Source organism: Mytilus californianus, unplaced genomic scaffold, assembly GCF_021869535.1.
Source record: "Mytilus californianus isolate M0D057914Y unplaced genomic scaffold, xbMytCali1.0.p SCAF_7, whole genome shotgun sequence".
NCBI lineage: Eukaryota > Metazoa > Mollusca > Bivalvia > Mytilida > Mytilidae > Mytilus > Mytilus californianus.
This window is the reverse complement of record NW_026262723.1, coordinates 51,490,448-51,505,033: the sequence shown is the minus strand read 5'-3', so window position 1 is coordinate 51,505,033 and position 14,586 is coordinate 51,490,448. Positions and strand designations below refer to the sequence as shown.

Genomic DNA, 14,586 nt, shown 5'->3' with positions numbered 1-14,586 from the left:
AATATGCATAAAATCCTGAATAAGGCACATCATTAAACTTTTAAAGCCCATAGAAACAGATGTAAACAATTCAAATTTACCAACTTGGCCTTTTTTACCTTCTCTAACAAAGAGTTCCATTTCTTTTGTTTAATTTCAACTGGGTTTCCGCCTGACTATCAACCACATGAACTGGCAAATCTTGGATTTCTGTTGAGACTATAAAAAGAAAAATAAAAGAAGTGAAAATCACAAACATTCATGTTTTCCCGTTCTATAAAGTAAATGTAGACTGACATCAAGAGATCCATAAAGGAACAATACTTTATAACAAAATTCAAGCCAAATTTAAATGCGCAAGGTTTTCAATAGCGTTACAATTGGCTCTCCATATTTTACGTTTTTTCCTCGTTATCTCCCTTTTATAATTGTATAATGACATTACGTACTTAACTACAGTCTCTTAGTTACAATTTTTCGCCTTTCACCTGAAGATTGTTGTAAAAACATGAAAGTACTTGTGAATATTTAAAAATAATATATGCATGATCCAGCAATATTGGAACTTTTAATTGATAAATCTAATGGACGATTTAAAATATTTCCGTTGTATATGGTCAATCGTCAAACTGATTTTCTCCGGAAGAAGAAAGAAGAATTATTCATAAACATTCTCAACCCGGGATTAAATGATAAATAATATTTTATTTTTTACGAAACATTATAAAGACTTTATTCCAATTTTAAAATGACATTAGTAGTCTCCCTTGTATTTGTTAACGTCAATCAATTGTTTTATAACATTTATGTATACAAGTCACATTACCTGAAGATCTGTGAAAGCAGTGAAAGCGCTAGTAAAAGTGATGAATTGAAACCGTCATTATCTTATATTAATTTTCTTATATATATATATATATATATATATATAAAACTATTAAACAACATGTCACGTATGATGTGAAAACAATGAATCAAAGAATTCAACTTTATATATAACTAATATAGGACAATGGTGGTGTTTAAAAATTACACCATTCCAGGCCCTTTTGTTTTCCACATAATTAATATTGCCAATAATTAACAAGTTCGGGGTTGAATCCGATACCGATACCAATAGTATATGTCAGTTGTAGTTTCCAGTTGTAGTTAACAGTTACCTTCTGTAAATCCCTCCTCTATCAGGAGAACCTGGAATTCTTCCAGTAGTTGTTTTATATGTTACACTATGTTACACTATTTAACAAGTCTGTTTTCTTCTAACTCAATACAACTATTAATTTTGGTTAATTAGTTAAAAAATTGAATTTAGTTTATAGTTAGTTTATTGTAGTAAGAAAACAAGGACAGGTTCAAACAAAGATTTTGAAAGCAGAGAAAACTGTGCACCTTAAAATCAGCACAAATTTATCAGATGACAATACAAATATTAAAAATCTAGGCTAAAAATAAGGCATAGGTAGTTTAATTTAGTCATGTACCTGGGATTCTAGTTATTTTTTAAGAATACAGATAGAATTCTATATCTGCAAAAAACATCAGGAGCAAATGGACCCATAAGGAATTATTACGACTCATCAAAATCCAATATTTTACCTAGCTTGTCTGGACATCTATAATCAGGCCTGCTTATTCATACTACTTCTATTACACATTATTATTTAAATATAAAGCTAAGTGTAAATGATATAATATTGGAACATGTTTTCTAATTGACATCAGTTGTAATAATTATGATTTTTATTTTTATAATATTGACAGATTTCATTTCTCTCTATTTTTACTTATAATGCTTCATAATAGTTTATAAAATAAAAATTATACTCTGAAAATTAAAAATAATATCCATATATATCAAATTATTAACAACATTTCATGTGGCACTGAGCTACCAAATACAACAAGCAATATAGTGAGGTAATGTCTAAAGTACATAACTATGCAGTTCAAAATAGCTGACACTCAAGTTACACTGATTAACATACATAACTAGAGTTCAAACTAACTGTTGTTCAAGTCAACTGCGTGATATTTGATATCTGTGTGTTGACAGATATATAAAAAGTGAAATTCATTTCCGAATGATCTGTCATTGCATAACATGCACCATTTCTCTTCCCTAGGAGTTTTTATCGATCTGCCAGTTTTATTTGCAAATTTGATGTTCAAACATCGTAGTTTAGTAATATGAATTTTATTCTCCTTTTTATATGCCCGTCAAATTTTTGACGGGACGTATTATGGTATACAAATGTCCGGCGTCCGTCCGTCTGTCTGTCCGTCTGTCTGTCCGGCGTAAACATGTCGCATCTTAACTTGAGAATGACTTATCCAAATTTCATGAAACTTAACATAGTTGTTTCTTATGATGGTCAAACGATCTGTATACTTTTTGGTGAAAATAAGATTAAAACTTTTTGAGTTACGGGACTTAGTAACTAAAACAGGTGTGTGTTTTTTTTCACATGTCGAGCCGTATCTCAAAAACAATTTATGATTATTGCTTAAAACTTTACACACTTCTTAGTTATATTAATCTTAAGATCTGTATACTTTTTGGTGATGATTAAAAATTTTATTTTAGAGATATTGAGTATTTTGTTAAAAAAGGGGGAGTGGTTTTTCACATGTTGCGTCGTATCTCAAAAACAGTTTATGATTATTGCTTAAAACTTTACACACTTCTTAGTTATATTAACTTTAAGATCTGTATACTTTTTGGTGATGATTCAAAATTTTTTTTTTGAGTTATTGAGTATTTTGTAAAAAAAGGGGAGGGGTTTTTCACATGTCGCGCCGTATCTCAAAAACGATTTATGATTATTGCTTAAAATTTTACACACTTTTTAGTTATATTAATCTTAAGATCTGTATACTTTTTGGTTTTGATTCAAAATTTTATTTTTGAGATATTGATTTTTTTTTTTAAAAGGGGGGGTTTTCACATGTCGCGCCATATCTCAAAAACGATTTATGATTATTGCTTCAAATTTTACACACTTCTTAGTTATATTAATCTAAAGATCTGTATACTTTTTGGTTTTGATTCAAAATTTTATTTTAGAGATATTGAGTTTTTTGTAAAAAAAAAAGGGGGTTTTCGCATGTCACGCCGTATGTCAGAAACTATTTATGCTTATTGCATAAAAATTCACACACAAGACGACGGGCGTATCATGCGCTCATGGCGCAGATGTTTATTAAAGAAGTCAAATGTTTTTCAAATTAACACAAATTTTCTTTCAATAAGAAATAAAATTAACCTTGAAAAAGAAGTGTCTATCTCTCTATATTCCGTTGCTTCTCAAGCTGACAAAAGACACTGATTGTTTCATACTTAGCTTAAACCTATATTATCTCAAATTGACTTGATAAAACCGATCCTTTTAGAATCACATGAATTAAAATTATGCATATTATACATATTCTTCCAAGTTGGTACTTTTAAATTACTTTGGCCTAAAACATTTCAAGTGTATGATTGATTATATTAACAAGAGTTACAAACAATATATTTGTTATTAATATTATTATTAATTTATATATCTCGATCATCATAGCCAATTATTTTACTAATATAGAATAAGGAGATGTGGTATGATTGCCAATGAGACAACTATCCTCCAGAGTTCAAATGAAGTAAATGTAAGCTCGTCTGCACAGTATAATCATTCCTGGTTATTCATACTTCTAACACAGATAACTAATTAAACATAATGTGCACACATTATAATACTGCAACTTGCAAATATAATTTCATGCTTCGTTTTTGTTTTTGTACAATCCTAAGAACATTTTTACAATATTATAATATGTTTCATAATTCTCAATAAAATCATAAATATACTGAACTTTATTTACTGCTGAATACTGAAAAATGGACCTCATGTTGTCCTTGGACTTAAATTTCTTTTTACTGAAAGCCCTTGCAATGGCAGTTAGTAAATTAACAGCATCATCTGTATTATTGGCCTTCACACTATCCAAGTACTTCTGCACTGTATCCCAGTCATGCTTATAGTTTAATGCTTCCTTCTCTTCGGTAATCAGATTAGAGACAGCCTCCAATGAAGTTAATTTGATGTCATTGTCTATTTTGGTCATGCCTTTGTGAATTCTGTAACACCACCAGAAACTTCCTCCTTTCTGCAAACTGACTGACAAAATGTGAATAATATTATTCTTCAGTTAGTCTATTTTGTTGTTCAAGACTCTTGATAAAAGAGAAACTGTACCATCTGCAAAAAATCAATTTCAGCCCCATCAGGTTCTACCGTACCCCTAACATCGTGGTCTGGATCAGCATTGGACATTATGTACACAGACAATAAACAGTAAACTGTACTTTGTAGTTACTGTGAGCACATTTAATAAACTGACAGCTCAATAATTTCTTCATAAAATATAACGGAACCCCACCCTTTAAACCGCCAAAGGATTTCATGTGCATATATAACCAATATATCTAAATCCAAAATAACAATAACCTGTTTTACAACTTCTCTAACCAGTTTTGAATATATTTAACTATATTTAACTCAGGGGAAATCCCTAAAGTCAAACGAAAAGAAATACATAGATAACATTTCAACATTCAGATGGTTATGGCCAATATAGAAAGATCGACAACACAAAATCCAACTGATTTGTATCATACATTTTGTGATAAGAATAAGTGATCGATTTATTGTTGGTAACTAAAGGTCTAGTGACAAAAATAGGAATAATTGAGATGTGCGTGTAATGTCAATGATATTACATCTCAAAGCACATTGGAAAGGGACATAATAAACTGGAAATAAGTCTCCAAGATATCCCTCCACAAATAAATTTACTTTCTTGAATAAATATGTTAAAAAAGTTCAGAATACCAAATATTTACAAATGAATTAATTCTTACATGTCATATATTTTTATTTAAGGATGGATTTGAAGGGAAGACAACTTTACTACAGTATATACAGATTGTACAACAGCGGCAACCAAGAATTTCCATCACACCTGCTGTCATTGGTTTGGAAAAATATTTCCGGTAAAATTTAAGTATAGTTTATTTATTTTGAAAGTGTTTTTTTTTTTAAGGGATGCCAAATCTGTTCACAAATTTTTGTTTTTAAATACTCCTCAAAAGGTATATATATTCATTTGATATGGTATGACCAAAATCTGAAACATATTTCTTAAAGGAAATAAAGGATTTAATGGTTTTTCAAATAACCACAAACATCATGCATATGGCAGATTAAATAAAATGAAATCTGGAGATTCTGAAAACTTTTGCATATATAAAGACCTTATATTTTCAATAGGAGGAAATAATAAAGTCAGGACAATGTTGTAAGGACAGAAGGAGTAGTGGGCTGTGCTTGATATATATGGTAAAGATACAAGTGTTTTGCTCGAGATCTTAAGTTGACTGTAGATGTCTTTTCTGGTTTTGTTATCGATTTTCTGATGTACATCCCACTACACTTCTATTCATGATTATAGTTTTTATATCTGGAATTTTTTCATAGGGGAAATTTTTATTGTTATATTACACTTCATACTCAACTGACCCAATTTTTTCTAGTCACATCCAAATTTTTTCAATACATGCCCAGGTCATCAAATAATACGGGATTTCATCATATGACCCATTTTCATACGTATTCCACTTCCAGGAGATCTGGACTTCTAATGTCTAAAATGCTAGATTTTCCTCTAAGAAAACGGCAAATTCAAAATACAATTCTGTTATTACCAACTTTTTTTATTCAAGCTACACCTATAAAACATGTAAACAAAATGCATGTCTGGCATGCTAAAATATAACTGTCAATGGTTTCTTTCATGACTTTTTTTTTAGTGATTTGAAGACCATTAAGCAAAGACAACATAGAGAAGCTGTTCTAGCCACAGGAGAAAGTTCACAAACAACAAAGAAGAAGAAGAATATAAATACTATTGTATCACGTATTCATGTTGAAGAGGTAAATTTTGAATTTCTTCAAATTTGAGTGCCTTTGTAATCTAACTACTATAAATCCAGAAATTTTTGCGATGTTTTTATTATTGTGAAAATTGCAATAGGAGAGGTTGCAAAAACAAAAACTCAAATTTAATAATCATAGCATAATTTGTCTGCAGCATTTCCTCATCGCAATTATTTGTCTCATGTTATTTTACATAGCTCACCAAGAGCAATAATAAATGCTTACTAAATTTCCTGAATTTACAGTATTTCACAATAGTAACCATATTTGGTCGTGTTTAATCCATATGAGTACATTGTCTGCACACCCTTTTTCACCACACAAATTCAGGAAAAAAACTTTTTGTCACTTGTTGAAAACATCTAGTGAAACTCCTGTAATTTCAAATTGTGATTGTTGGTGGTATTTTCATGGAAAATCTTATTTTCCATTATCAAGTAGAAGTTGAAAATGCTCGTAAATGAGTCTAGAATAATTCAAGAGTGTTAAAATAACCCAAAATCATCACACACAAAATACAATTGGAAAAGAAACAAACAAATACGGGAAAGGTGTAAGGTAAATCCATACTTTATAGATATTTCAAAAGAATGTCTTTGAAAGGAAGACAGTGCCGTCTTTTAGAAAAAAACTGTTTAAGTTTAGTTGAAACAATATTTATTCAGATAAATCAACATTAAACCATATTATACAAATGAAATAAATATTAAGGATTCAGAAACAAGCAATTTGCTTTTAAAAATCTGTCTCCTCTGTTTAAGTTTATCCATCACATTAATGTTTTAAGGACCTTTTAGTTAAAACAAAACACAATGCAGCATTGTGAAACACCAAATCTGATCAAATGACTGATTACATTTTTTAGTTTATTGTCTCTCCTTGACGGAGTCAAAAAGCGAGACATGGGTATGCTGTTTTCGGTGGCGGCGTCATTAATGTATTAGTTTGTGATTAGGTCTAGTTTATGGTGAACCACTAGTGGTAGGTCAATGATATTTGGTATGCAGTTGTATAAGCATTGGCATATCTCATTTCCATGGAGATTATTTGGCTCCGCCGCCTTAGTCATGGTCTATAGACTTTGAAAATTTTGCTAAGTTAACATGTATTAGTTTGTGATTAGGTCAGTTCAAGGGGAACCATTAGTGGTAGGCCAATGTTAATTGGTGTTCAGTTGTATAAGCATTAGCACATCTCAATTCCATGGAGAATATTTGGCCCCGCCCCCTCAGTCATGGTCTATTTACTTTGAAACTTTTGCTTAGTTTACATGTATTAGTTTGTAATTAGATCAGTTTAAGATGAACTTCTAATGTTAAGTCAATGATATTTGGTATGCAAATTTATTGGCATTTGCAAGTATCGTTTCCATGGAGATTATATAGCCCCACCCCTGATCATGATTCATTGACTTTGAAACTTTTACATAGTTTACAAGTTAATGTTTGTGTTCAGGTTTGTTTAAAGGGAATTACTTATAATAAGTCAATGGTATTTGGTATGCAGTTGTATTAGCATTGGTACATCTCATTCCATGGAGATTGTTTAGCCATGTACCTTCAGTCATAGTTCATCGACTTTGAATATTTGCATAACTTACATGTTAAAGTATTGCTATTTTAATTTCAACATTTGCATTATCAAAATTACAAAAAGGCGAGACATATCTCTGTGATAACAGTTTATTTAAGATAATTAAATTGAGAATGGAAATGGGGAATGTGTCAAAGAGACAACAACCCGACCATAGAACAGACAACAGCAGAAGGTCACCAACAGGTCTTCAATGCAGCGAGAAATTCCCGCACGCGGAGGCGTCCTTCAGCTGGCCCGTAAACAAATATATATACTAGTTCAGTGATAATGAACGCCATACTAAACTCCAAATTGTACACAAGAAACTAAAATTAAAAATAATACAAGACTAACAAAGGCTAGAGGCTCCTAACTTGGGACAGGCGCAAAAATGCGGCGGGGTTAAACATGTTTATGAGATCTCAACCCTCCCCCTATACCTCTAGCCAATGTAGAAAAGTAAACGCATAACAATACGCACATTAAAATTCAGTTCAAGAGAAGTCCGAGTCTGATGTCAGAAGATGTAACCAAAGAAAATAAACAAAATGACAATAATACATAAATAACAACAGACTAACATTACTATTAATGTATTCTCTCTGCATGGTTATCATGTAAAATATTTGTCAACACTAATCTATACTACTTGTATGTGATTTTTTTTCCTTTCCTCATCACTGTCATCTTTAGTATGTTTCTCAGTTCCATCATCCATTAATTATGTATGTGTTTTAATGTGTTATTCACTCTTCTAGCTTATTTTTATTTAGCAAGATTAAGCAGAAACACTCACATGGTCATTCTATCAGGTCAAATACATATCTTATAAATTTCAATATAATCATTGAAAATAAGCATTGAAAAGAAGTATAGAATTCTCAAATAATTTTCAAAATAATATATTCTTAATTGTCCTAAGACATTTAAAATCATTAAATTACCATCCTTATATGATTCTTTGTTCAATTTACCTAATTTTAAGGAGGTAACTTAAAACATGATAAATCAAGGGAAGTAACCCTAAATTTCTTTTAAGTGCTTTCAAATACACAAAGCTTTTATTACATAATGGCAATTAGCCTGAGGTAAAAATCGATGATTGATAGTATGTTTGACACCCAAACTGTCAAGTGAAGCCATATAATTATACATCTTCTTTCATTTACAGGTAAAAATTACCTTCATCAGTGACACAAAAACGTAATTAATATTGACATCGATGGTAATAAAAAATAGAGACTGAAAAATTTTTGGGAGTTGAAATTTTGAAAAAACGGAAGATCTGGATTATTAACGGGAGGGACGGAAGAGGGCTTAAAAATCAGGAGATTTTGACTCTCGCTGGAAGAATCACATGTCTGACTTAAGACAAAATAGCTATGAATGCTTGAAATTGCAGAATTTAACAATATAAATTGTTGGTTTTATTCCTACCAGAGCTATCATATATGTTGTTTTTAACTTTCGTCTCATCTTTCAGAACCTGCCTATTGTATTAAGTGTTAGATTGTTCTCATCCTGAATATGCATTAAATAATTGCCACTGAATGTTAAGCAAGCAACAACCAATCAATCATAAATAATTGGATCCATTTGAATTTTGATTGTAAGAATTTTTTATCAATTATTGATAATAGAAACATAGGCTGGTTCATTTATATAAAAACAAAAATGTAAGAATTTTATCAATTGTTGATAAAAAAAACATAGGCTCATTCATTTATTTAAAAACAAAATAAGGTTTGAGAAAATTGGAATGTTTCAGTCCATGTTTTTGTGGTCCTTAAAAAGCAGTTTGTGTTTAAGGCTTGTTCTAGAGTTAAGATTACATATTGAACAAGTACTGCAGGAAAACTGTGTTGATAAGATATAGTTTTTATTTGCAGGCCTGTGCTGAGGTCCAGCTTCAGACAGGTTGTGTGGTACAGATGTTGGAGACTACAGAAGAAATAACGGACCTTATCAAGATTTTCACTAAAGCTGTAGCAGAAAAACCTGCAAAGTTAGTTCAATATAGTGTTCTTGTACATTATTTGACTGTTTAAGAAGTTACTTCTTAGTTTTTCATAAAAACCAAAAAATGTATGCTCTTGCCAATCAGTTGATGGGTTATATAGTGTTGCAAATGTCTTTTCTTTCAAAATTGGATTGGTTCATAATGTTGATCAGGCAGGGCATTCATTTGTCACTATTTTTGAAGAGCCTGCGCAGCATTTATGTTGTAAAAGTGAGACATAACAATCCTTGATTCCATCTTCATTGGCGGCGTCGACATTAAGAATCAGTCTACGGTTAAAGATTTTTTAACACAAGTTAAGGAAAGGCCAAGTGAGCTTTTTTCATCACTTGGCATCTATTGTTCGTTAACTTTTACCAAAATCTTCTCCTCTGAAACTACAGTGCCAAATTTAACCAAACTTGGCCACAATCATTATTGGGGTATCTAGTTAAAAAAATGTGTCCGAAGGCCATGCCTGTCTACCAAGATGGCCGACATGGTTAAGAATAAAACACGGGAGTAAAATGCAAATTTTATCTATTATCTTGAATATAAAGATAAGAAGATGTGGTATGATTGCCAATAAGACAACTCTCCACCAGAGACCAAATGAAACAGAAGCTTACAACTAGAGGTAAAATTGAGAATGGAAATGGGGAATATGTCAAAGAGACAACAACCCGACCAAAGAGCAGACAACAGCTGAAGGCCACCAATGGGTCTTCAAGGCAGCGAGAAAATCCCGCACCCAGAGGTGGTCCTCAGCTGGCCCCTAAATAAAATTGTGTACTAGTTCAGTGAAAATGGACGTCACACTAAACTCCAAAACATATAAATGAACTACAATTAAAAAACATACAAGACTAACAAAGGCCAGAGGCTGCTGACTTGGGACAGGCGCAAAAATGTGGCGGGGTTAAACATGTTTTGTGAGATCTCAACCCTCCCCCTATACCTCTAGCCAATGTTGAATAAAGAAACACATAGCAATACGCACAGTAAAATTCAGTTTAAAAGAAGTCCGAGTCCGATGTCAGAATAGGTAACAAAAGAAACTTAGCAAAATGACAATGACTGTATAGTCTTCAATAATGAGCAAAACCCATACTGCATAGTCAGCTATAAAAGGCCCTGCTATTACCGTTCCTACTCGCTTATTAGTCTGAAAATTGGGAGTAAAATTCATAATCCAGAGAGGGGGACCGACTAATAGACGAGATCTAGTGACCAGAGGAAAAATCCAAGCTTGAGAAAAGTGGTCAGGAGTGAATTTCCTGGTCAAAACTACGTTTTTGATTGCCAAACCTACATAAATCAATAAATAAAAAGTTTTTGTTGAAAATAAATGACTACAATACTGTCTTTGTGTTTTATTTGTTCTTTGGTAAACATTTTCTGCAAATTCGTGTTGAAATTCTACTGTTCCGGTTTGTGTATTGATTTTCATGGTCACATGGTTTTCCTATAAACCCAAAAGAAGAGCCAAGAACCAAAAATGAAAAGGAGATAACAATGTACCAAATATGTGAAAGGATGTTTTCAGCGGAGTTATTGTGTCATTATTGTGATATCATGATATCAATTCAATGCTTATAAATCATATAATAATCAAAAAAAATTTTAAGATTCATTCCCAAAATCAAAATATTATTCATTAAAGTGTCTCTGGTAAACAAAAATTACAAAATTGATTGACAAGCCAATATAATCCATTGATAATCCCAATTAAGAGACAAAGAGTTGTATTTACTAAAGGTGTGAAAACTATCAGTGATAGGTAAACAGATGACACTAATGAGTTGGAGTTAGTTATTTTAATATATTGATTAGCTTCACTTAATTTTTTTAATCCTTTAATCATCACAATATAATAAGAATTATGAAGTGTACATGCTCATTTAACACCGAGTTATGTATGCTGTGAAAAATATTTTCATCAAGTGTTGATTGACTTTAAATTTTTCAGGTTCATATTGGTTTATATTGGCTTTTCTCAAACAATAGGTTGTTAGTAATACCCTACAAAATCATTGATGCATTACGTAAACAACACATGGCTAATCAAACATTTGAACAGTGAACAAAACAAGAGAAATGAATACATCTTTATTATTAACAGCAATATAAATTATCATGATGAGCATCAACTAAATTCAAACCAAACAAACATTAATGCAGAAATGAATATTATTCCTGGATTTGCATTGGTTTTACCGGTGTTCAGTTACTGTCAACTGGAAAAAAAATGCCCAAATTTTGTCCGACTTATACGAGGGTCAAGACTAAATCCTTAGAATTTGGAGCTGAAAAGGGCACCCGACTTATAGTAGGATCGACTATTAGGCGAGTTTCTACGGTAATCTAGAAAATCTGACAGGGGCAGAAATATTCAGAATAGTGAGATCTACCTTTTGTCTATTTACATGTACGTCTAAACTGTCAGATGACTTTTTATCGTTATAACCCTTAAATTTCAAAATTTATCTTTTTTTTTTTTCATTTTTGTCTTATTTAGAAAACTATAATAGATATAGAGAAATTTTTATTAGGAAAAATGATGGGCAAACAAGATCTACAAATAGTCAAACATGACTGAAATCGTTAGTTGACTCCTCATTGAAGTTATTGTCCTTTAATGATGATTTTCCCCAGTTGATTGCATTTTTGTCTTTTATTTTGAAAACTGTTATAGATAGATAGAAATTTTATTTAACAAAAATGATCAGCACGACAAGATCTACAAATAATCCATAATGGCAGAAATCTTTTGTCCCCTCTATATTAGAGTTATTTCCCTTTGAAGATGTTTTTATCATTTTTGGGGGTTTTGCCTATTATCTTGAAAAGTGTTATAGATACAAATGTGGATAGAAACTTATAAAAGCAAAAGCAAAAATATCAACAGGACAAGATCTACAAATATTCCAACATGACTGAAATTGTCAGTTATCTCTTTATAGAGTTATTGCCTTTTCATGATGATTTTTACCAAAAATGGCTATTGTTGAAGATGCCGGGGAATGACACAGGCTCTTTAGAACCTATAGTTTTATAGTCAACATTAAAGTCATATGATACTTCAAATTTATCCAAAAATTGAATATGTTTTATATTCTTGAATGGCCAAGTTTTACTATAAAACATGCATATAGACATTCTTTTCTAAGAAAATCCTTTATTTAATCTAAATTTTCAAAATGTACTCTTTTTATGCTACACCTAGGGGCATTATGTTTTTCGGTGGTCCATCCGTCCGTCTGTCTGTCCAGCTACAGGTTAAAGTTTTTGGTCAAGGTAGTTTTTGATGAAGTTGAAGTCCAATCAACTTGAAACTTGGTACATATGTTCCCTATGATATGATCTTTCTAATTTTAATGCCAAATTAGAGTTCTGACCCCCTTTTCACGGTCCACTGAACATAGAAAATGATAGATCGAGTGGGGCATCTGTGTACTATGGACACATTCTTGTTGAACAATTGTCTTCCGTACTCTAATTTTTTGTCTACATCTTTTCTGTATGAAGTGACCTTAACTGTGACACCTTTCATTAGAAATCCAGCAATCACACATTGTAAAGGCGAGGGAAAAACCATGATGAGAGAAAAGGTTAATTGATGTGGAATGAAGATGGTATTAATTGTTTCTGAAAAAAGAAAAAATGATACACAACTGTTTTGACAAAGTTAAATTAACAATTGGACTGTTTTGACAAAATTAAATTAACAATTGGAAACCCATGAAAAATATAAAAAAAAAAACAAATGTACATCGCTTTTTCAACTCACCTATTTTCCATATGCCTTATGATTCTGTGTTGATTGTTTGTCTATAGGCAACTAAAACCCAAAAGTTAATTTGCAGCAAAGGCTTTCTATAAACAATCACATAATGAAATATATTTTGTACATTATAAGTTATGGATTTGTATAAATGTAAAAATAACGTGCACAGAGGACTTAGTTTATTAAATATGCATGCATTGGTTCAATTTTTACCAGAGACTTTTAAGTTACAGTCTAAAAAAGTTTGTCAGTCTTCAATAACTTTGTCAAACCTTCATAGAATTAAACATAAGTTGGACATAAGCTTTTTTACAAGATCAAAAGACAGTATCCATAGCTAAATATAAGTTGTTTTTTTTGTTTTTTTTTCTGTATTTTACTGATAAAAGGACTTTATTTTTGCAGTTAACCAGTAGATACAGTCTGGGGTTTAAGTTTATTACACATTAATTACTTTGCTATAAACCTGCATAGAATTTTATGAAACTTTGGCAGAAGCTTTTTTAGCTCACCTGGCCCAAAAGGGCCAAGTGAGCTTTTCTCATCACTTGGCGTCTGTCATCCGTTAACTTTTACAAAAATCTTCTCCTCTGAAACTACTGGGCCAAATAAAACTAAACTTGATGGAGAGTGTCCTTTGTTGAATATGCACATAGACCAAGGTGAGCGACACAGGCTCTTTAGAGCCTCTAGTCATGATTAAGGGACAGTCTGGATTGTTATGAAAATTGGACAGAATTTATTCTTCAAGATCAAGAAATAGCATCTAAAGAAAAAGTTTTTTTTAAATTCCATATTCTACTGATAAATGGACTCACTTTTTACAGTATACATAACACTTTTCTACTTACTGCAGCAATTGCAGGTGAGACACAGGGTTGGTTTGAACCCTTTACAAATTTTTACTCAACATTGTCTATCAGATATTTCTATGGGGTCTGGTTCCTTCCTTAAAAAAGAGATCTTTACTTATATATTGGCAATATAAATTACTAATCAAAGGTCAGTGGTGAACAAGCAAATACATGGTTTGATGGAGCCATCTTGATTGAAAATTATTTGAGAAATAAGCTCTACTCAAGAACTGTTTATTTGGTTTTTGTCGAGCCTGCGACTTTTGTCGCAGAAAGCTCGACATAGGGATAGCGATCCGGCGGCGGCTACGGCGGCGGCGGCGGCGTTAGCTAACTTCTTAAAAGCTTTATATTTTAGAAGATGGAAGACCTGGATGCTTCATACTTTGTATATGGATGCCTCATGTTACGAAGTTT

General features: G+C 31.6%; 1 protein-coding gene across 2 annotated transcripts in view; it reads left to right on the top strand.

The window, feature by feature from the left end:
- Positions 1–14,586, top strand: part of LOC127709708 (crossover junction endonuclease EME1-like) — a 71,903-nt gene that overhangs the window by 31,582 nt on the left and 25,735 nt on the right. For both annotated transcript variants that reach the window (XM_052215369.1, XM_052215368.1), the window contains exons 6-8: positions 4,902–5,011; positions 5,828–5,951; positions 9,419–9,534. In XM_052215369.1, the coding sequence (XP_052071329.1) occupies positions 4,902–5,011; positions 5,828–5,951; positions 9,419–9,534 (350 nt within the window). The remainder of the gene's footprint in view (positions 1–4,901; positions 5,012–5,827; positions 5,952–9,418; positions 9,535–14,586) is intronic.